Source organism: Lontra canadensis, unplaced genomic scaffold (assembly GCF_010015895.1).
Source record: "Lontra canadensis isolate GAN:19392208 unplaced genomic scaffold, GSC_riverotter_1.0 scaffold7, whole genome shotgun sequence".
NCBI lineage: Eukaryota > Metazoa > Chordata > Mammalia > Carnivora > Mustelidae > Lontra > Lontra canadensis.
In genome coordinates this window covers 7,943,586-7,968,215 of record NW_022631001.1, presented here as the reverse complement: position 1 = coordinate 7,968,215, position 24,630 = coordinate 7,943,586, and the positions used below count along the sequence as shown (strand labels likewise).

The following is a 24,630-nucleotide window of genomic DNA, read 5'->3' as shown; positions in this document are numbered from 1 at the left end:
TTTGGCTCAGATCATGATCTCAGGGTCCTGGGATCGAGCCCCAAGTTGGGCTCCATGCTCAGCAGGAGTCTGCTTGAGGATTTTCTCTCTCCCTCTCCCTCTTCCTGTGCCCCTCTCCTGGCTCATGCTCTCACTCTCTAAATAAATAAATCTTTTAAAAAATAAAATAACTTAATTGTTTAAAAATAAGCGGGTTTTAGAGGAACATGAGTTTTTTATTCTCGGACATGGAAAAGTTTAATGAATAAGTACATTGTAAGAAGTATGTATACAGCTGTATTTGCTGCATATCTCAGGAGATACATATAAGTGCCATCGGGAAGGGAGCTGGTCTTAACAATAATGACATTTAAACCATCTCTATGTCTGTGATACTGCTGTACTTCGAGCAGGAAAAAAAAAAATGCAGCTATAACTGAATGACCAAGATTTTTCACTTTGTTTTAGAAGAATCTAGTCAAGAAAGCATGTGTGCTCTTGGGGAAGTATCAGAAAGCCTGACGAGAGCAGCAAAAAGCAGCTTGGTGAAGGATTCCACGTAATACTGTCCACTACTTTTCAGCCAGGTTCTTTACATTCTTCAAACCTCGTGTTCCTCACTCTCTGCTCCTCTCTCATTATCCTCATCTCTCAGCGATCTCAGACTCCACACCACTGCATGTTTCAGACATGAGGCGCTAAACGTCTGAGGCGTCACGGTTCACAGCCCTTCCCATCTGAGTTTCCCATTGCTGGTTCCTCAATTTCAGGAGGGTGATGCCTCCAGTTTGGGGTTTTAAGGTTGGTTCAGATGATCGGCAGTTCACTACGTCACCAGAAACCTCGCCGGTACTTAGCGAATGGGACAGTTACAGATTGGAGGAACGGCCTTATAATTTTTACGTCTAGTTTTAAGTGTGTGCATGCACGTGTGTCTTTTGGGATATGAGGGGGTGAACAACAGAAGGGTGGCAGAAAATATTCTGACAACTTACAGAGCAAATAGCTTGGGAAGAGTCCTTCAGACCCGAACAAAAGACCACCCCTCACCAAAGTAGTGTTTGGAGTGAAGTTGGTTTTAATAGGGTGAAATGTAGCAAAGCCCACCTTTGGGATAATCTGTGGTATAATGTTCTGAAACAGCTCCTACAAAAGTCTTTCTCATAACATGGAACATAGACTATGGCACTGGTTTAGGCAAAAATCCATTTAGAACGGTGGCATCGTACACAATCTTGTGGTGGTGGTGTTGTTAACATGGATTAAGAGGATACTGACCTGAAATTCACAATTTTACTAAAAAAACTCACTTCAGTTGCTTTTGAATACCCCTAAAAGAGAAAGCTTTCATTCTATTTCAGAATGAGATGGAACGAATACAAATAATTGCTTTCGACTTGCTATGTTGCTGCAAAGTATCCTTTAGATGAAAAATTAATCTTCAAAACATGATGTGTGACTTGTTTCTCCATTTATCTCTGTATTTTAGGGAACACTGGGAACACATTTAAGATCGAACCAGTCCTGGGCATCATCACCGTTTCCAAAGAACCAGACATGACAACAACGGGTCAGTTTGTCCTGTCGGTCAAAGTCACAGACCAGGGTTCCCCGCCAATGTCTGCCACTGCAATTGTGCGCATTTCTGTTACCATGTCTGATAATTCTCACCCCAAGTTCACTCACAAAGACTACCAAGCAGAAGTAAATGAAAATGTTGATATTGGAACATCAGTCATTCTAATCGCTGCCATCAGTCAATCTACCCTCATTTATGAAGTCAAAGATGGAAACGTTGATGGGATCTTTACCATAAATCCATATTCTGGAGTCATCACCACCCGGAAGGCACTGGATTACGAGCGTACTTCCTCCTACCAGCTCATCGTTCAGGCCACTAACATGGCAGGCATGGCTTCCAATGCCACAGTCAATATTCAGATCGTTGATGAAAATGATAATGCCCCAGTTTTTCTCTTTTCTCAATATTCAGGCAGTCTGAGTGAAGCTGCCCCAGTCAATAGCATTGTCAGGAGCTCGGATAATAGCCCACTGGTGATTCGAGCCACTGATGCCGACAGCAACCGGAATGCTCTGCTGGTGTATCAGATTGTGGAGTCCACGGCCAAGAAGTTCTTTACAGTGGACTCCAGTACAGGTGCAATCAGAACAATTGCCAACCTGGACCATGAAACTATTGCCCATTTCCATTTCCATGTCCACGTGAGAGATAGTGGCAGCCCCCAGCTGACGGCAGAGAGTCCTGTTGAAGTCAACATAGAGGTAACGGATGTGAATGATAACCCACCTGTTTTCACCCAGGCTGTGTTTGAGACTGTCTTACTTCTACCCACCTACGTTGGAGTGGAGGTTCTGAAAGTTAGTGCCACGGATCCTGACTCCGAGGTGCCCCCGGAACTGACATATAGCCTAATGGAAGGTAGCTTTGATCATTTCTTGATTGACTCAAATAGTGGAGTGCTCACCATAAAAAACAACAGCCTCTCCAAAGATCACTACATGTTGATAGCTAAAGTGTCCGATGGAAAGTTCTACAGTACATCCATGGTCACCATCCTGGTTAAAGAAGCCATGGATAGCGGCCTCCACTTTACACAAAGCTTTTACTCGACCTCAATTTCAGAGAACAACACTAACATAACCAAAGTTGCTATTGTCAATGCCATTGGAAATCGCCTTAATGAGCCGTTAAAATACAGCATCTTAAACCCAGGAAATAAGTTCAAGATAAAATCTACCTCAGGGGTCATTCAGACCACTGGAGTCCCCTTTGACCGTGAAGAACAAGAGTTATACGAGCTGGTGGTGGAAGCCAGCCGAGAGCTGGACCATCTGCGTGTGGCTAGAGTGGTGGTCAGGGTTAACATTGAAGACATCAATGACAATTCTCCAGTCTTTGTGGGTCTCCCTTACTATGCTGCTGTGCAAGTTGATGCTGAGCCCGGGACTCTAATTTACCAGGTGACAGCCATTGACAAAGATAAAGGTGCAAATGGAGAAGTGACCTATGTACTACAGGATGACTATGGCCACTTTGAGATTAACCCTAATTCAGGGAACGTTATTTTAAAAGAAGCATTCAACTCTGACTTGTCCAATATTGAGTATGAAGTCACCATCCTAGCCAAAGATGGTGGAAAACCCTCTTTATCCACCTCTGTAGAACTTCCCATCACAATTGTCAACAAAGCAATGCCCGTGTTTGATAAGCCCTTTTATACAGCATCGGTCAATGAAGACATTAGAATGGATACCCCCATTCTAAGCATCAATGCCACCAGTCCAGAAGGCCAAGGTATCATATACATCATTATTGATGGGGATCTTTATAAACAGTTTAACATTGATTTTGACACTGGGGTCCTGAAAGTGGTTAGCCCTTTGGATTATGAAATCACCTCTGTTTACAAGTTGACAGTAAGAGCCAGTGATGCTCTTACTGGTGCCAGGGCTGAAGTCACTGTTGACTTACTGGTTAATGATGTAAATGACAACCCCCCTATTTTCGATCAACCCACATACAATACAACATTATCAGAATCCTCTCTCATTGGGACACCTGTTTTGCAAGTTGTCTCTACTGATGCAGACTCAGATAACAATAAATTGGTACATTACCAGATCGTCCAGGATACTTACAACAGCACAGATTATTTTCACATAGACAGCACAAGTGGCTTGATCCTGACGGCGCGGATGCTGGACCATGAGTCAGTGCAACACTGCATTTTGAAAGTCAGAGCCACAGATAACGGCTTCCCATCACTGAGCAGCGAGGTCTTGGTTCATATCTATATCTCAGACATAAATGACAACCCTCCCGTTTTTAATCAGCTCATTTATGAATCATATGTGAGTGAATTAGCCCCTCGGGGCCATTTTGTAACCTGCGTTCAAGCCTCTGATGCAGACAGCTCTGATTTTGACCGCTTGGAATATAGCATTTTATCTGGGAATGACCGGACCAGCTTTCTCATGGACAGCAAGAGTGGCATCATCACCCTGTCCAACCACCGGAAACAGCGGATGGAGCCCCTGTACAGTCTCAATGTGTCAGTCTCTGATGGGTTGTTCACTAGCACTGCACAGGTGCACATCAGGGTACTCGGGGCTAACCTGTACAGCCCTACCTTTTCCCAAAGCACCTACGTAGCTGAGGTGAGAGAGAATGCAGCCGCTGGGACAAAGGTCATTCACGTTCGAGCCACAGATGGGGATCCTGGGCCATATGGGCAGATCAGCTATGCCATCATCAATGACTTTGCCAAGGATCGATTCCTCATAGACAGCAATGGACAAGTCATCACAACAGAAAGGCTTGACCGGGAAAACCCTCTGGAGGGAGACATTAGTATTTTTTTGAGGGCCCTCGATGGCGGAGGGAGGACAACCTTTTGCACCGTGAGAGTGATCGTTGTGGATGAGAATGACAACGCTCCCCAGTTCACGACGTTGGAATACAGAGCCAGTGTCAGGGCAGACGTTGGAAGAGGCCACTTGGTCACTCAAGTTCAAGCCATGGATCCAGATGATGGAGCAAATTCAAGGATTACTTATTCTCTATATAGCGAGGCCTCGGTCTCAGTGGCTGACCTCCTAGAAATCGATCCTGACAATGGCTGGATGGTCACTAAGGGCAATTTTAACCAGCTGAAAAGCACAGTGCTGTCATTCTTTGTCAAAGCAGTAGACGGCGGCATTCCAGTAAAGCACTCCCTTATCCCTGTCTATATTCATGTCCTGCCCCCTGAAATGTCCTTGCCTTCTTTCACCCAGTCTCAGTATTCTTTCACTGTTTCAGAAGATACAGCCATTGGGAGCACGGTGGACACCCTGAGGATTTTGCCCAGTCAGAATGTCAGGTTCAGCACAGTTAATGGGGAACGGCCAGAAAATAACAAAGGGGGTGTCTTCATCATAGAGCAGGAAACAGGCACGATCAAGGTTGACAAACGCCTCGATCATGAAGTCAGCCCAGTATTCCACTTTAAAGTAGCAGCCACCATACCCCTGGACAAGGTAGACATTGTGTTTACTGTGGATGTAGATATCAAGGTACTGGACTTGAATGACAACAAGCCAGTCTTTGAAACTTCCAGTTACGAGACGATCATAATGGAAGGGATGCCTGTGGGCACCAGACTCACACAGGTGAGAGCCATCGACGCGGACTGGGGAGCCAACGGGCAGGTCACTTACTCCCTGCACTCGGATTCCCAGCCTGAAAAGATCATGGAAGCCTTCAACATTGACAGCAATACAGGCTGGATCAGTACCTTAAAGGACCTGGATCACGAGACAGATCCCACCTTCACCTTCTCTGTGGTGGCCTCTGACCTCGGAGAGGCCTTCTCTCTTTCGTCCACGGCTTTGGTCTCTGTCAGGGTGACGGATATAAATGACAATGCTCCAGTCTTTGCCCACGAGGTGTACCGAGGGAATGTGAAGGAGAGTGACCCTCCTGGTGAGGTGGTAGCCGTCCTCAGCACTTGGGACAGAGACACTTCCGACATTAATCGCCAAGTGAGCTACCATATTACGGGTAAGTCAGCCACACTTGGCTTTCATCTGTGTACTCTGTTCTCCCAAGAAAGGTGGGAAGTGGCAGGAGGTGAGAGTCGGAGAGAAGAAGGGAGATGAGATGGGGGTTGAGAGTAATAAAACCTTTCTGGGGCTGAGTAAAAGATCTCCGAGTGGGCAGGGTTTTTCAGTTGTTGGTTGTTGCTGACTGAGACTTAGTTTGGAGTTCATTCCTTCACCTATGACACATTACCCAGATTGGTACCCAGTCCTTGAGCTGTTGTTATCATTTAAAAAGGAGTCCAGCCAGGGCGCCTAGGTGGCTCAGTTAAGTGGCTGCCTTCTGCTCAGGTCATAATCCAAGGTCCTGGGATGGAGCCCCGCATTGGGCTCCCTGCTTACTGGGGAGCCCGCTTCTCCTTTGCCTTTGCCTGCCATGCCCCCCTGCTTGTGCTCTTCTCTCCCTATCCCTGTGTGTGTGTGTGTGTGTGTGTGTGTGTGTGTGTGTGTGTGTGTGTGTGAAAGGAAGGAAGGAAGGAAGGAGTCCGGCCAATTATCTCAACTGAAGAAATGAAAATAACAGCTTTGGGGTGGGGCACATGTATTTTTAACTCTAATCCTACTTCTTGTATTGGTAAGAAAAATAAATAGCTGGGGGTCCTGGGTGGCTCAGTTGGTTAACCAACTGCCTTCAGCTCAGGTCATGATCTCGGGGTCTTGGGATCGAGCCCTGCATCAGGCTCCCTGCTCAGTGGGAATCTGCTTCTCCCTCTTCCTCTGCACCTGCCCCCCCCCCACCATCCTCTCTCAAATAAATAAATAAAATCTTGAAAAAAAAAATTCTAAAATAAATAAATAACTAGCTGATCCCAGTAAGCTTGACTTACAAGTTTCTCCCAGTGCTGAAAATTCCTATGCCTGCACACGTACATACCTGTACCAATTAAAGGGCGTGGTTTGACCTTTTACTAAAAATCTTAAGTTATAACTCTAAATCAAAGGGTATTTCTCCTGATAACTCAGTTTTCTTGGATCCCTTTTTTGTCTTTCCTGATAAGTAGCAGTTCAGTGGAAAAGCCAAACTAGATCAAAGAAGTCACCCAGAGTGGACCAAAAAAATGTCACTGTTGCTGAGGGAGAGAGGATTTCATGTCGGTGTCACTCATCCGGGGTAGCTTCCTGGGGGTGACTGGCTTGAAACTGCAAGTGGGAAGGTTGGTGGGACAGGAGTAGTCTTCCTAAAACCAACTGAAGGGTTTTAAAGGTAGTATTTTGATGTTGTGACATTCAAAGGCAGAACATAAGCAAAGTGCCAAAAGATTTTAAAGAATCCATCAATACTTGTAGTCAGGTGGCTTCCCTTTAGAAAAACTACATTATTCAAAGTGAAAAATGAATTAATTAGAATGCCCTCAGGACACAGAATCTGCTTAAGTACGTTAGTGGGAAAGTTAATTAATCACTGCAGAATAAGATCCACGGGAGAGCATGTGTCAGTGCTTGGGAGAGCCACTCTTCCGCGTTGCTCCTCTCCTGTTTCTTCCTGGAACTGTTTTCCTGACGGTGCTTTTTGTTTAAACTCTGTTTGCTTTTGTGCATTATCTGATGCCTTCCCTTTTTTTCATTAAAATGTATATTTCTGCAGAAAAGACAGGAGCCGAAGTGGCAAGGGCAGAAAAGTGAGCAAAGACTCACTTGCATTTATTGGCATTCAGTTTCAGACAAAAAGCTTTTTAGAGCTTCCGAGAGATACTTTCCTATTGGAAAGGCTTGCTGAATGTTCAGCTTTAATTATATATCCTTCGTCTCTGAATTGTCAATGGATGATTTAAAGGGACCCTCCCATCAACCCTACCAAAGTAATAAGAACAGAGTAGCTTAAAGCTACTGTTACTATTAGCCCTGCCAACCACCAACCGATTTTAATTAGATTTAACTTTTGCTCTTGATATAACACAACTTGGCTATGCTGCCGCAGTTTAACAAAGGACCATTAATCATTTTATTTAACAAAAGATGTGGGCCTGCACTGAAAACATTTAAGAGAGAGGTTAAATTTGTGCATGCTAAAGTAATATTCAACTGAGGCATAATTGAATCCTAGCCAGTGGTGGAGGAAATTGATATCCCAGGGAGGACCCTGAGCCTCGCCAGAGCCGGTTTTTCAACCTCAACGCTATTGACATTTGGGACTGGATGAGTCTTTGTTGTAGGTGGCCGCTCTGTGCATTGTAGGATGGATGCCTGGCAGCGTCTCCGACCTCTGCCCAAGAGACTCCAGTTAGCCCCATCCCCACCCGCCGGGGGATGCTATTGTGACATTCAAAAATATCTCCAGATGTTGACAGATGTCCCAGTGGGGGGTCTTCCAGCTGAGAGCCATTGCCCTAGAGGAATGTACGGCCCTCATCATTTCTGTACCGTCTACCCCCAATATGGTTCACGGCGGAGGCCCCTGGACTGACACCGCCCCACACCTGAGCAGTGAGAAGTGCAGCCGGGCACTAAATTTCCTGTACTTCCCCCTCGGTCCCTCTGGCAAGACCCGAGTCTTGGCCCTCTGCTCTTTGACAGATTCACTGTGAGAAGCTGAGATGGCTCCGCTCAGCCAGGAAGCAATATGCTTTCCTTATTTATTTGTTTAGGGTCGGTCTTTCCCAACTAGAATGTGCGCTCCAACTCAGGAGCGGGGATTTGTGTCAGTTTTGTCCGCCGCTTTAGCTGTACTGCCCAGAACAGTGCCTGGACTGGAGCAGGTGATAGATACTTGTTAAATGCCCAACGAAAATAGTGATGATCTAACTGGCTTTCGGGCTTCTTGCCAGTTGTCTTGTCCAGTCTTCCTCCATGATGTGAGTGACACTGTTTGCCTCTTTAACATTAGAAGGTCAAAGCAGCTGTCTTCTCTCCTCTTCCCCTCTTGTCCACGCAGCTTTTTGTCTCCAGGTAACGTAATGTTGTGGGGAAGTCATATTGCTGGGACCACTGTCGGTGGTTTCATATCATAAAAAGCTGTTCTATTGCATCTCTTCTCCTTTTCTTCTGCGATCACCAGCTTCACTCTGATAAATTTCATCTAATTGCAGCGTTTATCTTTGAACCGCTTGTTCCGTGACCCCTGGTTAGGGCCGTTTAATACTGATGGGTCTTCCTCTGTCGTGCAAACTTTGTTCCCCCAAACACCCATGCTGGTAAGATGCACGAAGCTGTATGAGAGAGCTTTCATTAAAGGATTCCTTAATAGAACTGACTGCCTTCCCTTGATTGCATAATCACCAGCTAATGAAATTGTCTTGGTAACAAGAGCTATAGTGTATCACATCCTCTCTTGAGACAAAGTGGAAAGACAATTGTATCATCCCAGGAAGAGGATTGATTGTTTGCAGTTTGAATTTGATTGTCCTTCAGGGGGACTAAACAAGAGATCATCTCCAGCTTCTCTAGTGCATTCTATTCTCTTGGAAAGTTATTGTTTGACGTTCCTTACAAGCGAAGCATATAAATACCGTGCTTTGTTGCAAGAGAATCAGAAGGAAGTGACTGTCATTTTTTTTTTCAGTTTTGTAAATGATACAATCAGCAGACCAGCTGGATGACCCCACACGGGCCTCTCAGTGGAGGCGTAGATCAAAGCTTTTCATTGCACATCTTCAAAAATGCTTTTTTCACTGTAGGAGGGAACCCCCGAGGAAGGTTTGCCCTGGGCCTGGTGCAGAGTGAATGGAAGGTCTATGTGAAGAGACCTTTAGACAGAGAAGAACAAGACATTTACTTCCTCAATATCACTGCCACCGACGGGCTTTTTGTCACCCAGGCCATGGTGGAAGTGACCGTCAGTGATGTGAATGACAACAGCCCAGTGTGTGATCAGGTGAGATATGCGCAAATGTCTTGTATATATTGCTGCTTTTTACTCTGTCCTTCTAAAATTAAATCAGAGCCCATTTCATTTTTCTCCTTAGGGTCAGGCTCCTTTCTGCGCTTCTCTCCTTAAATCAGTGAGCTCCACTTGGATGCCAGAGAGTAGGAAAAGGCATAGGTGGGAAGTTCAGATACCTAATTTTGCCCACCCTCCCCAAAAAAAAAAAAACCAAAAAACCATAAGCCTTAAAATTAAATAGTGTTTAAGGAATCATAAGCGACCTAATGACATAAGTAAGGACTTAGGTCTAAATCACTGATTCTATAAAAGAAAAATGGACCACTCAAAAGCAGAAATTTTTTTTCTAGTAAGTTTGCACAGCTGGTTAGTGGCAATATTGGTAATGAACCCAGGTCTTCAGGCAACTCACGAAATAGCTTGTCCATCACAATACAAAACATGACAGCCAGTGCAAGGTACCAGTAGCAAATTTTATTTTCTTCCTTACTGAAATTAAATCACTGTTAATTTACCTTTGCCTGACTATGTGGACCAAGAGACAATATTGGTAGTCTATAGCTTAGAAAACTGTTGCAAATAGATTGACTCTATCATACGAATGCCAGACGTGGCACTCTTTAAAGAGTGGAAGGGTCCCAAAGAGTCCCTGGTGCTTAACAGAAAAGGGGATCGTGATCAACACGTGGCGGGACCTTTGTCTGCTTTCTTCACCCTTGTAGTCCTAGCATCTAAATAGTACCTAGCACATGGAGGGACTCAATCAGTATTTGTCGAATGAATGAGATTGGCCGGGGCTTGGGGCAGGGCAAAAGACATAGCGCATTTCATCATATATTGTAAGATAGCTCTGTAGTGAAGGGAGAAATAGCCAGAGCTAAATTATATGAATGCATTTTTAAAGAAATCATTTATAATGTGAAAGATGGCTATCGCCTCACAAATACTAATGACTTCATTACCTTTCTTTACTTTGGCAGGTTGCATATACAGCATTATTTCCTGAAGACATTCCGTCAAATAAAATTATCCTGAAAGTCAGTGCCAAGGATGCCGACATTGGGTCCAATGGAGATATACAATACTCACTCTATGGATCTGGAAATGATGAATTTTTTCTAGATCCAGAAAGTGGTAAGGTGAAATGTATTCCTTGGGGAAATGCTATTGCTAATCCGTGAGAAAAGTTGAACTCTCATGTAGTCTCATCACTAGTGGGTAGTTAGCATACAAGAACTGATGCCTTTGCTCTCTAGGACCCTAAAAAATGCTAGTCACACTTGGTGTCTGAAGATGTATTTGGCCTATAAAATTTGTCCTGACTTTTCTTGCATTTATTAGCATCAAGTAATCAGATGTGTCTATTTGGTTCTCCTGTTTTTCATATCTGTGACTTAGGCATCTGCTCTGTGAAGAATATAGAGTTACATCACAATATAAGTTGCAAACCAGACAGCAGTGCATAGGAAGGAAGAGTTTTTCTCTCTTGAAATCCCTTTTGGGTCCGTTCCCAATGCTTATTAGTACACTTGTCTGGTTTTTGGTTAAATATTCCTGCCTAGTTTCTCCAAAGCTATGAGCCCTCAGATTAGCCTTGATATTCAGGCAAAATTTATAAGGTCAAAGGTTGGGTATGTTAACGGCAGATGCCCACATTGAGGGCCAGAGCTAATGGAAAAGACATTTCTTAATGGAGGTATGTAATTTCAGTGCTGTATACTGGATGGCTCATCCAATGGCAATTTTTAAATGAAGTGTAAAGACTGAATAATTTGCATATTTCCAATGTTGTGTTTGGCCCTGATGAATAATAACTAACTATTGAGTCTCCAAAGATGATGGCTTCTCCCTGTTCCTCTCCGTGTCAGCTGGGTCCTACTTGGAAGCACTTAGCTATACGGAAATATACTGCTTGGCTACATAGACCTAGCAATTATTTATTAAATAGCTAACATTCATTGAGTAACTAGTAGATATAAAAGCACTTGATGGGATATCTGTGGTAGGCTGCAAAACCAGCCATGTCCATGGGATATCGTAAGCCAGTGGGACAGACAGACCAGTAAGCCAGTAATAATAATAATAATGATAATAATAATAGGCAGAATGAAATGAGTATCCTAGAATGGTATCAGGGGAGTTATATCTGGGCACAGAGGAAAAAAGGGGCTGATATTCTCATAAGGGGGAAGAGGAAACTGTTTTAAAGAAGAGCTAGCATCTGAACCGAGGCAGGATTCTAGAAACAAAAGCAGGTTCCTGCAGGCCGTGGGGGCGGCAGGAACAGAGAGCACAGCACAGCCAGGGAGGGCTGCTTGTGACATTGTCCCTGGCAAGAAGAGTTGTGGAATGGCTGGTGATGGGCGGAAGAACTGCAGGCCAATCGTGGAGGGTCCCTAAGGCCCCACTGAAAAACCCCGGGAGGTTTCTGAGCAGGAGAAGGAAATAGTCCAAACTGTGTTTGAGAACAGGCTGCAGCAAGGAGGCCACAGAAGGAAATGTTTTATAAGCCTAGATGGCTTGGTTGGAAGAAGGTCTACTAATTGTATTTAACAATAATTATACTTCAGGAGTCATACTTTTCACCAGCTCGTGTTTATTCGGGTCTGTCTCTGCTCGTTGCCATTGTCCGTTGAAATTTAAACAACCACCTCGAGTCTCCACAGGGACTGACGCCCAGCATGAGCACAGATGATCCAGTGGATAAAGTACAGACATGACTTACCTACCCTTCCACACTCTGCAAATATTCCTCCAGCAAGAATCCTCCCCCAACAGCCACAGGCCCTTCTATATCCTGGCAAGTCAGGTTTACCCCGACACGACAGAATTCCTTCCAGACCTTTTTCTGCTAAAACCAGCTTCTTTCTGCTTTGATTGTTTTCCTCTAAAAGATGGAGTAAAAAGATATTGAGTCTCTGGAAGCAGAGACCCAGCCCCTTCTGGGTCTGTGGATTATTGACATGCCTGACCACGGAGAACTAAGGATGCTCGTCCATTCTCTATGCTTTTTCTGAAAATCGAGCAGAAATCTAGAGACATGCGTAGCTGGTTCCCAGAGCATGTCTTCAGAGGTTTCCAGGGGCATGGAGCCTTCCAAGGTAGCCAAAAGAAGGAAATCCTGATACCAGAGGTTTCACAATGGGATTAATTAATTTAAAGGCCACACAGTTGATTTGTTGTTGCCTCGAGAATCCCATAAATGTTTCCCTGGTGCTTAACATTGAATTTGCTCTGTCTTTCGAAGTATGAGACACTTGGGCCAAATGTCATTGCTCCTTCCTGTGTTGGGGATTCTTTATAAACTTGGTTCTCTGTTCTTCAAAGAAAGAGGGTTTTTTGAAAAGCCAGGCCATTTATTTTCACAGGTGAGTTAAAAACCTTGGCTCTCTTGGACCGGGAAAGGGTCCCCATGTACAGCCTGATTGCCAGGGCCACTGACGGAGGTGGTAGGTTCTGCCAGTCCGACATCCACCTGATCCTGGAGGACGTGAATGATAACCCACCTGTGTTTTCTTCCGACCACTACAATGCCTGTGTCTATGAGAACACAGCCACCAAGGCTCTGTTGACCAGAGTTCAAGCTATGGATCCTGACGTTGGTAAGTCAGTTGCATTGATGGAATGCCTCCATGTTTCATGCACTTGGCATATCTTCACCTTTCCTTTGGTATCACCAGCCCACCTGGGTTCCTTGGCATTAAACCAATGACCACGTGTCAGCTCTTCTGCTGATACACTTCACGTGTGTGCAAGAACTCTGCAAGGTGTCCTCCCCATTTTCCAGCATCAAAAGAAGTGATGCTTTGAATTTCCTTGCCTTTTAACAAAGAGTTTGGGATTTGTTTGCTTTTTTAACCTTTAGAATAAAAATAATAGCTTTCTTATTTGCCCATTCCTCCTGAACACAGTTAAAATGCTGTGTCGTGTGGCCAGGAGAATTCATTTCCATTTCTATAAAGAATTGCCTCACATGCTTCAGCTGACATATGACAATCTCGATTTATGGGAGAGCCCCATAGTGCAAAGAACAATTACTAAATGGGCTGCTGGTCCAATGTCAATTTTTTTTAACTGCCGCTTTCCAGTAGTCTTTTGGTCACATAGACCCTGACGTTACTAGGCAGAGCGAGGGTGGTGGAAGTAAGAAGGAATTTGAAGTGAAAGTTGCTAATAAAGTTTGTGTTTCAAATCCACTTTGCATAATGAGATGGTGAGTTAGAGAAGACTGGAGTTAATTGCTAGGTAGTCCTTTGGAGAATGCATAAGTTATCGAGGTGACTGCATGATGGAGTGTAAATACAAAAGGGCATATAGAGAGCCTCTTGCGTGTGCATTTTAAGAGCTGTAAATCAGAGGACAAGAGAATGATGGGGTGTGTCTGCTATGCTAAACAGACCTTTATAGAATTCAGTGTCTTATTACTTAATTCTGAATTGAATGAAAAATTATTGGACTAATGGAAAAGTAAATACATGATAATTAGTTGAAAACAAGCATAGAACCCGGGGTCTCTGCATATTTCCCCTTTAAGAAATTAGTGGCTACTTCAAATTATTGCTCTTATCTCATTAACATAATTTTCCAGGCTAAGAACCAACCCTTTAAAAGTCTGCATATTATGTTAAGCTTGGTAAAAAATGGTGAGCAGTAAAAGACTCGTTTGTGATTTATAATTATGGAGTACCTACAGATACTCTTTTTTTTCTCTTTGTAACTGTATTTCAAGTTCCTTCCAAAACAAGGCCCCAAGCACCCAGGTTCATGTATGTCCCTCACCTTGCTCCACCGCTGTCTTGTACAAATACTCTTTTTTAAAGTAACATTAGAAAACATTCTCTGGACTTGTAGGAGGAGACTTCTGGGGGGAAAACATAAGTGGAAATTATGCAAATAAATCTTTTAATAATTTAAATTTGAGAATGTGTAGTTGAGCCATAGATGAAATGTTAAGATTGATTTTTTCAATTAAGTTATATTAAAATCCTAATTTTTAAAAATTGACATTTTTCTACCCATTTCCTTCATGAAGGAGTTGGGTCAGCTCTGTCTCCCAGAGATTGAAGACAGAAGGAGACTGATTAGTGCAGAGGGTAGCATGATCAGTGGACAGTGGGGGATGTTACAGGCTCCCAGATGTGGCTTGTAGTGAAGAACATACAGTTAGCTCCATCCTCCTTTTTACTTCTTCTGAGTCAGCCATCCGGGTTGGGAGTTGGGGCAGAAGGGATGACTAGACTCTAGGCCTTTAGCTGGGAAGAGATGATAAAGCCTTGAAAGGACCAAAACCAGAATAATGATCTCATCAGCACCTGCCTTGTTCATTTGCACTCATTAGCCAAAGGCTCACGTTCAGCTCTTCAGGTAGACCCTGAGGTTGTAAGTGCTGCTCATATGATAAACTTTCCCCAGCCGTTGTGTCTGTCTCAGAAAAATTCTAGCATAGCAACCTGGTTTCTATTTCTCAGTTTTCGTACAACTCATTGAGCTATAAAAAAAATAAAAGAACTGAGACAGCTAAGATGAACAAATGAACACATGAAAATGCAGACTAGGCACCTTACCATGTCTCAGGCACCAGGCTGAGGAAGTGGGTGTGCCGGTCCTGGCCAGAGCCTGCAGGGGGATTCCAACAACGGAGGCATCAGTCTCAGCTCTCATCAAGCCAATCTCCTCTGAGTCCCTGGGTATCAGTGACTGGTGTGGCCTCGGCCATTTTCTTTAGCAACCCAATCAGAACACTTCCTTTCTCATCTGTCATGACGGACCACAGAGGAGCCTGAGCTGCGTACTGAGATCACCAGCTCATCCAGTGGACAGTTCATCTCGGGGCAAAGTTGAACCTCTGAGCCAAAGCTGAGTTTGCACATTCATCATGAGACTGAATCCAGCCCTCTCTTGTCTTTAGTTTGGCTTAATAGTGTTCTAAAAAGTTTGACTCCGTTGTCAATCAACGTCACGAGATTTTTATTCAAAATTCCAGTTTCTGGCATATTATCAAAATAGCAACAGCCCTCAGAAGACTTCAGGTACACAGCTCCACAGTGGCAGGAGCTATAGGAGAAGCAGGAGCCGTCACTCACCCACTCTATTTCCAGCCACTTCTATTAATGTTAATTATTACCATTAATTATAATTAATCATTTATAAATTAATTAATTAATTAAAAATTAATTTATGTTACTGCCTTACCGTCTGGGCCTCTTTGGGACAAGAAAATTGCTGATTTAAAAAAATAAAAACAACCTTTATTTTGAAATTGTAAGAAGTTCACAGGTCATTGCCAAAAAAAAAAAAAAATGTACAGAAAGTCACATGTTCCTTTCACCCAGCACTTTCCCCCAGTGAGGACATCTTGTGTAATGTAGTACACTATCTGATTTGGTGTGTGCGTGTGTGTGTGTGAGTGTGTAGTTCTATACAATTTTATCACTTGTGTGGCTTCATGTAACCACCATCACAGGGTTCCTCCCTGTCACCCCTTGATCACCACACCAACCTCCTCCTGGTGCTTCCTTCCCAATCTCTAACCCCCCAGCAACCACTAATCTCCATACATATAATTTTATTATTTCAAAAACATTATTTAAAAGGAATTACATAGTTTATCATTTTCTGAGATTGGCTTTTTTCATGAAACAAAACATCCCAGTTGCCCATTCCCTTGAGATTCGCCCCAATTGGTTTTTGGTCCGAGGAAAGAACATTGGCTCCATCTGTGTAGATGATGGGACTGTTTGGTTCATGAAACTTCTTTTGTTCATTCTTTTACCTGAAGTTGTAAATTACTTCATCACCATTTAGCTACAGCATATACTAAGTCACTGTAAATTACAGAGAAAAGACAAGGGTATATTCCTCTGAAATCTGATTCTATAACTTCATGAATTCAAAGCTCTTATATAGACTTGCTAAACTTTCATAGCCTGATTTTCTAATTTGAAAAAATATTACTACTTTTAGCCAAACACCTCTTTCCTATGCTGAATTCATTATTCATAATACAACCAGACTAATGTTAGAATAATTGCCTACGTTAGGAACAAAATCAAAACAGAGGAGAACAAGATAAATTCAACACCCATTTTATGAGCTCTAAGAAATAGTATGGCAACTGTCTAGATTTTAACATCAAAGCCTTAGTCTTCCTGTGAAACGGAAATATCCTCATCCCATAAACTAATGGCATGACTTTATGACCTAACATGCTTAAAAATGTGATCCTTTGAGTAAAGATTAGGGGACCTTTTGTTGTACTACCTCTTTGGGATTAATATCTCACTATTTAGTCTATCTCATATAGATAGGATTTGTGTCCAGCTTCCTAATTTTGAGGGTTTTCTAAGCTAGCAAAGGAAACATGCAGTGATGAATATCAGAGCTAAAGTCTATGACCATTTTAGGCAAAGTTACATGAAAATAAAATGTAAACATGCTCTACAAAATATGCTATAGCTCATGATTTATGGAGAGGACAATTTCCAACATATTTGAGATGCAAGAAGACATATTTTTCCTCTTATGGACCGGGGACATAAAACAAAGAAATGTTCTAATAAGCAACTCACTTACTTCTTTCTTACTATTTCCTGCAAGGTTTGGAACATCTTTCAGGGATTTCAGAGAAACTTGAGGACTCATAACACACATTACAATTATTTTCCATTTAATTTAACAGAAATTTAGTGAGTAGCTATGCAGAAGACACTACAGAAGGAAACGCAAGATTCTCCAAGATGAGGAATATGCAGTGCCAGGCCTCAGGTCATTTGCAGGAATGAAGAACATGAATCAGGAGCACACATACCTTTAACGAAAGGCAGAGCTCCCAGAGTGAATAAGATTTCAACAGGCAGGGGTAGGAAGGCATTAGGAAGACAGGAACCATGAGGATAAGCTTGTGAAGTTGGAACATGTGGACCCAACTCAATAATTGGGAGAGTATCATGTTAGCCGGGATGGAAAGAAGTAAATGAGATGAGAAAAGTCATCTGGGCCTAACTGTGGTGGTTCAAACAGGCCAGGAATATGTACTTAAACCAGTCAGTGGAAAAGAGCCACTGAGTACTTCTGAGGAAAGAACTCATCAATTCTAGGTTTGGGAAATGCTAATCTGACAGAAGCCTCTAAAATGAAGATGAGGAAAGCTCCCAGGAGGGTACCGAAAAAGACCACAAGGGCCAAAATTAGAGTAGTGGCTTTGGGATTTAAAAAGTAGGAGCATGGCCATCACCCAAAGTGACTCTCGTGGCATAGGAGAAAAGGGGGAGGGGTGGAAGGGGAGCAGCCCTGCCCACCAGCACACCAGCAGAAGCCATGGCTGGACCTCTCAGCTAGCCACACCAGTGTACCCACAGCTGTCACAGCCCAGCCACACAGTCCACACAGGTGACACCCCTGTAGTACCTGATTCTGGACACCAGCAGGGGCCCCCTACATAAGGCCACTCCTTCAAGACTGGGAGACACAGTGGATCCACCTAACACAAAAACAAACACAGAGAGGGGTGCTGGATGGCTCAGTTGGTTAATCATCTGCCTTCTGCTCGGGTCATGATCTTGGGGTCCTAGGATCAAGCCCCACATCAGGCTCCCTGCTTAGCAGGGAGTCTACTTCTCCCTCTCTCTCTGCCTCCACCCTCCTTGCTCATGTTTTCTCTCTCTCAAATAAATAAAATCTTAAAAACAAGAAGAGAGAGAGAGAGAAGAGAAGAGAAGGAACACTGGGAACCAGACAAAATGACACGGCAGGGAATATGTTCCAAATGAAAAAGATTTTTAAAACCTAGAATTAAAAGAACCAGAAATAAGCAATCTACCCGATAAGGAGTTCAAAGTAATGGTCAAAAAGATCCTCACTGGACTGAAGAGTGGAAGAACAGAGTGAGAACTTCAACAAAGAAATAGAAAATATAAAAGAGAACCAGTCAGAGTTGAAAAATACAGTAACTGAAATGAAAAATAGAGGGAATCAGCAGCAGATTATATGATGCAAAGGAATGAATCGGTGAGCTACAAGACAGGGTAACAGAAAGCGCCCAAACTAAAGAGCAAAAAACAAAGAATTTTAAAGAATGAGGGTAGTTTAAGTGACCTCTGGGACAATATCAAGCATGTTGCATATAACATTTGCATTATAGGGGACTCAGAAGGAGAAGAGACAGAGAAAGGGCTAGAAAACTGATTTGAAGAAATAATAGCTAACAACTTCACTAACCCAGGGAAGGAAACAGACATCCAGGTCCAGGAGGCACAAAAGGCCCCAGCAAGATGAACCCAAAGAGGTTCACACCATGACACATAATAATTAAAACCAGCAGGGAGTTTGCTTCAAGGGTTTAAAGAAAAGTGAGAGGAATTCACCAAGAAATGAGAAGAAATGCACCACCTCCACAGTGAGGGCTGTGTAGGTGGTGCATTACATTAAGGAATGAATTAACAGAAAATTAAAAAAAATTAACAGAAAGTCTCTCTCAGAGTCCTCCAGAATGATGCCTTTCCCTCTAAAGTGAATGGTTAGGTCCTCATATTAACAGAGTACAGGAAAGAGACAGAAAAAAGTGATGATCTTATGGCATAACTTTCCCATTTTGACCCAAATGTTTGTATTGCCACAGCCCTCAGAATTCTTAATTTTGTGCTGTCATTCACTATAATAATGTAAACTTGCTGTCCACGTTGGGGGTTCATTTTCTGAGTATTTAATGAGGGAGTTGATATCATGGCTCCTGTGCTGTGCTCTCATGGAGCAGATACCGGAATGAATTTGGTTTTCCTAAGCACCAATCTTGTCAGAGGAACTGAATGGCTGGCCCCGTATCTTGGAGCATTATTATTTGCTCCTTATGAAGGAGCAGGGATTATTTATCGAGTAATGTTCATAAAAATAACCCATGAAGGTTTTTAAACAGAGATCTTTCTAACCAAACCACATTACGTGGATCTCTCCCATTGTTTTTTTCTCTCTTCTGACTCATCCTAGCCTTGTGTATGTGCCACTTACTAAGAGCCATGAAAAGCAATTTGGGAAGAAAAGTTAAGAAAGGAGATAAGTTGTCAGCAAAGTATTGTGGAGTAGGTGCTGGAACTATGACAGAAAAGCACACTGAGAGCTCTGGGCTAGCAGATTCCTACATCTTCATGGGACAAACTCAAGGGAGTGTCATTCACATCAATCTATAAGGACCTCACTGCATCCTTAGGCTCACATGTTCTTTCCTTGGTGTGTGCAGTAGAGAAAGAAAGAGCTCTCTCTGTCTTCCTCTTCTTATAGACCACGAATCTTATTAAATCAGGACCCCAACCTTATGACCTCATTTAACTTAATATCTCCTAAAAGCCCCATCTCCAGATACAGTCACATCAGGATTAGGACATTAACATATGGATTTTAGGGAGACACAATTCTGTGCATAGCACTCTCTCTCTTTCCTTTGAATGACTCACCTTGGGGAAGAGAGCTATGATATTGAGGCAGGTCTGTGAAAAGCCCACATGACAAAAGACTGAATCCCTATTGGCAACTAGATGAGGGAGCTTGAAAGTGGACCCCTACCTCCATTTGAGCCTTCGGATGAAGGTGCAGCCCCACTCAACAGGGAAATGAGAAACCTTGAGCATAGCCAGCCAGCTAAGCCATGCCTGGATGCCTGTCCTCACAGAACTCGTGAGATACTAAATATTTGTTATTTCATGCTAAGTTGTGAGGTAATTTGGCATGGAGCAATACAGAATGAGCACTTTAATGCAAGTGTATGGGCCTTCTGAATTCTGTCCACATATCCTTAAGAATCCCTGCCATTACCATTACCCTCCCACAGGCTCCAGTGTGGGAGGAAGAAGAACTGTCTGTCGCGCAGGGCAGTGGCAATAAAAACAGGGCCCTCCCTCAAGGAGGAGTAGTTCAGCCAAGCTGAGAACTTGTTGCTTTGGTGTGGCATGGTGAGTGGTGATACCACAGCATTGGCTGCTCCTTGTCGCTGTTCTCATGGTTTCCTGGATTTTCTCTGGGGCCGTAGGCATCAGACCCTAGCAGATCTTGAGATATTACACTGGGAAAGGCCCTGAAACAAAATCCATTCAAAACCTTTCTAATCCCGAGGAAGAAACTGAGACCGCTAGATAAAGAGACGTATCCAAGATGACTTTCTTAGTGGCAGAATGGGATCTAAAAGGAGGGTATCCTGACATCTCAGTCCAAGGCTCTTTTTTGTATTCTAATAATTTCTGTCGGATGACTCAAGAGGAATTCAATTCTGATTCAGCCTCTATGCTCTTAAATACCATTTTTCTATGTCTTTCCTAATGCCTTAGAGCTTGTTACCTCTAAGCTGCATAGGTCAGTGATTTAATGTGTTTTTTTTTTCTTCCCCAAAGCGCTGTTATTCTCTAAAGTATTAAATCTTTGAAAGTGGCTGAGGGACTATTAAAATTTTCATAAAAATTAAATAATCCCCCTAAAGACTTGGAGACATAAGCCATTTCTGGACCATGTTGTGGCTGAAACCCTTTGTCTCTTGGGGATATCAAAAAATGTAATGTTATGCTTAAAGCCTGTCTCCAGAGAGTCCCAAATGCTGACACATGTAATCTTATGGCCAAAGAGCCACTGATAGTCTCACCTCAGATGGAGAAACTGAGGTTCAAAAAGTTTAGGTCACTCCTCTTAAGCCATCTGGTCTACAGAGGGTGGTCCTGAGCAAAGGTTTCCATGGCTCCATAAAGCCCTGATTCTTGAGCTCCCACCAGCATCAGGATACCTTCTTCAGTCTCTGTGGCTCGATTGTGGACTGTGGCATCCTATTGCCTCCTTGTCACATTTGCCTGTCACTTTGGGAAGCAACATCCTACAGTGGCTTTGGGAGGAGACCGGATGAAATATTCCAGTTCCAGCCTCTACTAACTGTCTCGCCTTAAATAAGCTCCCCGGCCCTTTTGAACCCCACTTCCTCCCTGAAAAAATGGGAGATACGAATTCCTTGTTTTCCCACCAGACCATGAGCTCTTGGAGGGCTGGGACACTGCCTTCTGTGTCACCAGCCCTGCCATGGACCAGCCGCCCAATACATACCCCATACCTGTCTGCTGAACTGCCAAGTTGTTGGGTGAACCACGTGAGACATTCCAACATAACTTCTAATGTCATGTCTAGTGCATATATGGGCTCCTTCTGCCATTCATAGAGCCTCAACTCCCTCGTGGAAGAAGCCTCAGATGTTGGAAATTAATCTCTCTGTCTCCTTTGGGAAGAATGTGAGTGCTTTCTCTCACACGGGGCTTAATTTGGGACCATGAAATGACCCTCAATGCCTAAGAAATTAGGATCCCTTCAGTTGGTTAGAGCCCTACAAAAACTACTCCCTCCCAAATTCCAGGATCCAATGCCAGAAGAAAAATAACACACAAGAATCAGAAAAACATGTTACAGCCCTGACTGTGCATTAGAATCCCTTTGGGAGTTTCTAAAAATAAAAAGCCAAAAATAAACACAAACAGCTGAGTGCTCCATCTCCAAAATCTGATTCAGAAAGTCTGAGAGAGGGCTCGGTAAGCACTTTTCTTCCTCTTTTTGACTGTGATGCCTTCCTGGTTTAGAAGACTTTGCCTTTGTCACATATAAGTTGTTATCATTATTATGTTTTTTTTTTTTTAATCCTGTTTCTCCCAGGGGTGCATGGGTGGCTCAGTCAGTTAAGCATCCAACCCTTGATTTCAGCTCAGGGTCATGGGAACATGAAATCAGATCAAACCCTGTGTCAGGAGCCTGTGCATGAAGCCTGCTTAGAGCCTGCTTGAGATCCTCCCTCTCTCCTTCTCCCTTTGCCCCTCTACCCACCCCCACTTGGAGGCATGCTCTCTCTTTAAATAAAAAAAAAAAAAAGAATAAATAACAAAATAAAATCCAATTTCTTTCAAACAGGGAATCTAAACCAATGAGATAGCTAATTCCTTCCAGAAAGGAATATATTAATGAAGGGCTTTAGCACCACTCCCTATAGTCAGGGAATTTGGATTTCTACCGTTGATGGTAGTGATTCATTGCCACTTACTCACGCATTCACACAGGACTTCACTCCTGGGTGCCATGAGGTTGGGTAAGAGCTTCTGAGCTCCTCCATGGGTCAGTTCTGATCCAGCATGCAGGGATTCAGAGTATAGATTTACAGGAGTGCTGGTATCCTGGGGAATTTCCACCTACTTCTGGGCATTTTGTGCAGACACCACGGACCCCCTACACCCCCACTTTTCCTGCCTCTTCAGGGTATGTTGAGGCTCAGTGGACTGTGCTCATCAGCGTTGCATCAGCATACTCACTATCATTTCACCTGTGAAGCCTCCTTGACAGGCCCCGTGATGTTGTCCGTCACCTGTGGGGAGCTCCTTAAATAACGTCTCACAGATTACAAAAAGCTCCCCACTCCGACAGCCTCTTCATCCCACTGCTCCAGTCTTCCCTCTCTCTCAGCTAATTCATTCATTCACTTATTCCCAGCTTTCCATTTACTCCAGCTCTGTTTATCATAGCTATGGTAATTTGCTAGTGGTTCTGAAAATAGACAGCTTTAGCTTCTGCCCTTCTAAACTTCTCATTTAACAGTACTGAGCCCTTCTGCGAGCACCCAGTATCACTTGACTCTCCTGGGCTTAGGAAAGTGCCAAGCCATAGATGGTTGAGAGGGTTTATATCTAGATGAATTGCAGCTTTGGAGGTATCATGGAAGGTAGTGTCACTCACCAGCGGAGCTGGCTATATGGGACTGCAGCCTTTGCAGGTGTATAGGCCCTTTACTTAGAAGGACACCATGTTGGTGTATCACTCTGCTGGGGCTATGCTGAACTTTACAACTTTTTTTAAAACAAGGGACCTTGCATTTTTATCTTTCATGGAACCTCACAATCATGTTGCCAGTGCTGCCCAGCAGAGCTGGTACCAGCCCAACTGGAGAGTCCCCAGGAAGTCTATGGTATCGTCAGGATCTCTCCAACCCTGACTGGGGCTGCCTTCTGTCCTTTTTGACGATTTTGGAGATTCCTGACCCCAGAGTTGGTATCTCGCCTGGGGGAATGCTCCAGTGTCAGTCATCACCCAATGAAAAACTTGTAAAAGGCACTTAAAACGGAAATAATCAAGAGAGTCTATTTAAAGTCTAACTTGAAAAGTAATTGCAACTCTATGGACCTCTTAATGGCAACTTTCTTTTATTTTCTATCATCTGAATGCCTATTTTAAAGATAGAAAAAAGTGGTCAGTTTGAGCTCTTTTGCTGTAATGGGATTTTACTTGCCTTCCACAAACAATGAAAGGAGATTTGAGGGTAACCACATTCTACTACTTAATTTAAGGATACAAAATAGTTCAAAACAGTGTATCACTTGAAATAACTCAATAATGAAACCTTGACCAAAAAACATTTTCTAAGTAAAGTCAGTGTGTTTAGGAGCACAAGAAAAAAAAGGAGGAATGGAAATACCCAGAAAAAGAATGCTTATACAATATATAGGTATCCTTTTCTACAAGTACTTCAAATGACATGTATGTTGAGAACTGAACTGGCCTAGAAAATAACTCCGAAATTTGACTGTTTTCCAAAATTGGTAGTAAATTTTCCATACATGATTTTTATGATAGTCATTTTACTTGCTAGAAACATGATCTGTGTCCACTATAAAACCTAGAAAGATAGGCAAAAGGAAAAACAAGTCAATTCTAACCATTGTTGCTGTTTCGGTGAAGTGTCTTCCACCTTTTTCTTTACAAAAATGGACCCAAAAACTAGATATTTTTTTGTAACCTCCTCTTTTCACTGGCTCAGAAACATAGTTCTGTGTCACTCTACATTCTTTCACGCTTTTGTGTGATTGTGTATGTAGTATTCTGTGATATGAATGTACTGTAACTTATTCAGTCAGTCCTCATTCTTGGACAATTGGGTAGTTGCCAATTTTATTCACAAATGCAAATATCCATTTGGCAATAGTTTCTGTATATATTTGTGAATGTTTTATGTACATCTTTAAAGACTTTATTCATTTATTTTAGAGAGAGAGGGTGTGTGTGTGTGCACGTGAGCAAGTACAAGGGAGGCGCAGAGGGAGAGACAGAAAGAGAGACAGAGAACCTCAAGCTGACTCAACTCCCCACTGAGTGTGGAGCCTGATGCAGGGCTCGATCTCACGACCCTCAGATCCAAGAGTTGGACGCTTAATCAGCTGAGCCACCCAGTACATTTT

At 43.1% G+C, this 24,630-nt stretch overlaps 1 protein-coding gene across 4 annotated transcripts in view; it reads left to right on the top strand.

Annotated features, from left to right (window-relative positions):
- The window catches only part of FAT3 (FAT atypical cadherin 3), a 639,398-nt gene that overhangs the window by 549,929 nt on the left and 64,839 nt on the right, over positions 1-24,630 (top strand). For all 4 annotated transcript variants that reach the window (XM_032852827.1, XM_032852826.1, XM_032852825.1 and 1 more), the window contains 4 exons: positions 1,469-5,542; positions 9,195-9,391; positions 10,381-10,534; positions 12,769-13,002. In XM_032852827.1, coding sequence (XP_032708718.1) covers positions 1,469-5,542; positions 9,195-9,391; positions 10,381-10,534; positions 12,769-13,002 — 4,659 coding nt within the window. The remainder of the gene's footprint in view (positions 1-1,468; positions 5,543-9,194; positions 9,392-10,380; positions 10,535-12,768; positions 13,003-24,630) is intronic.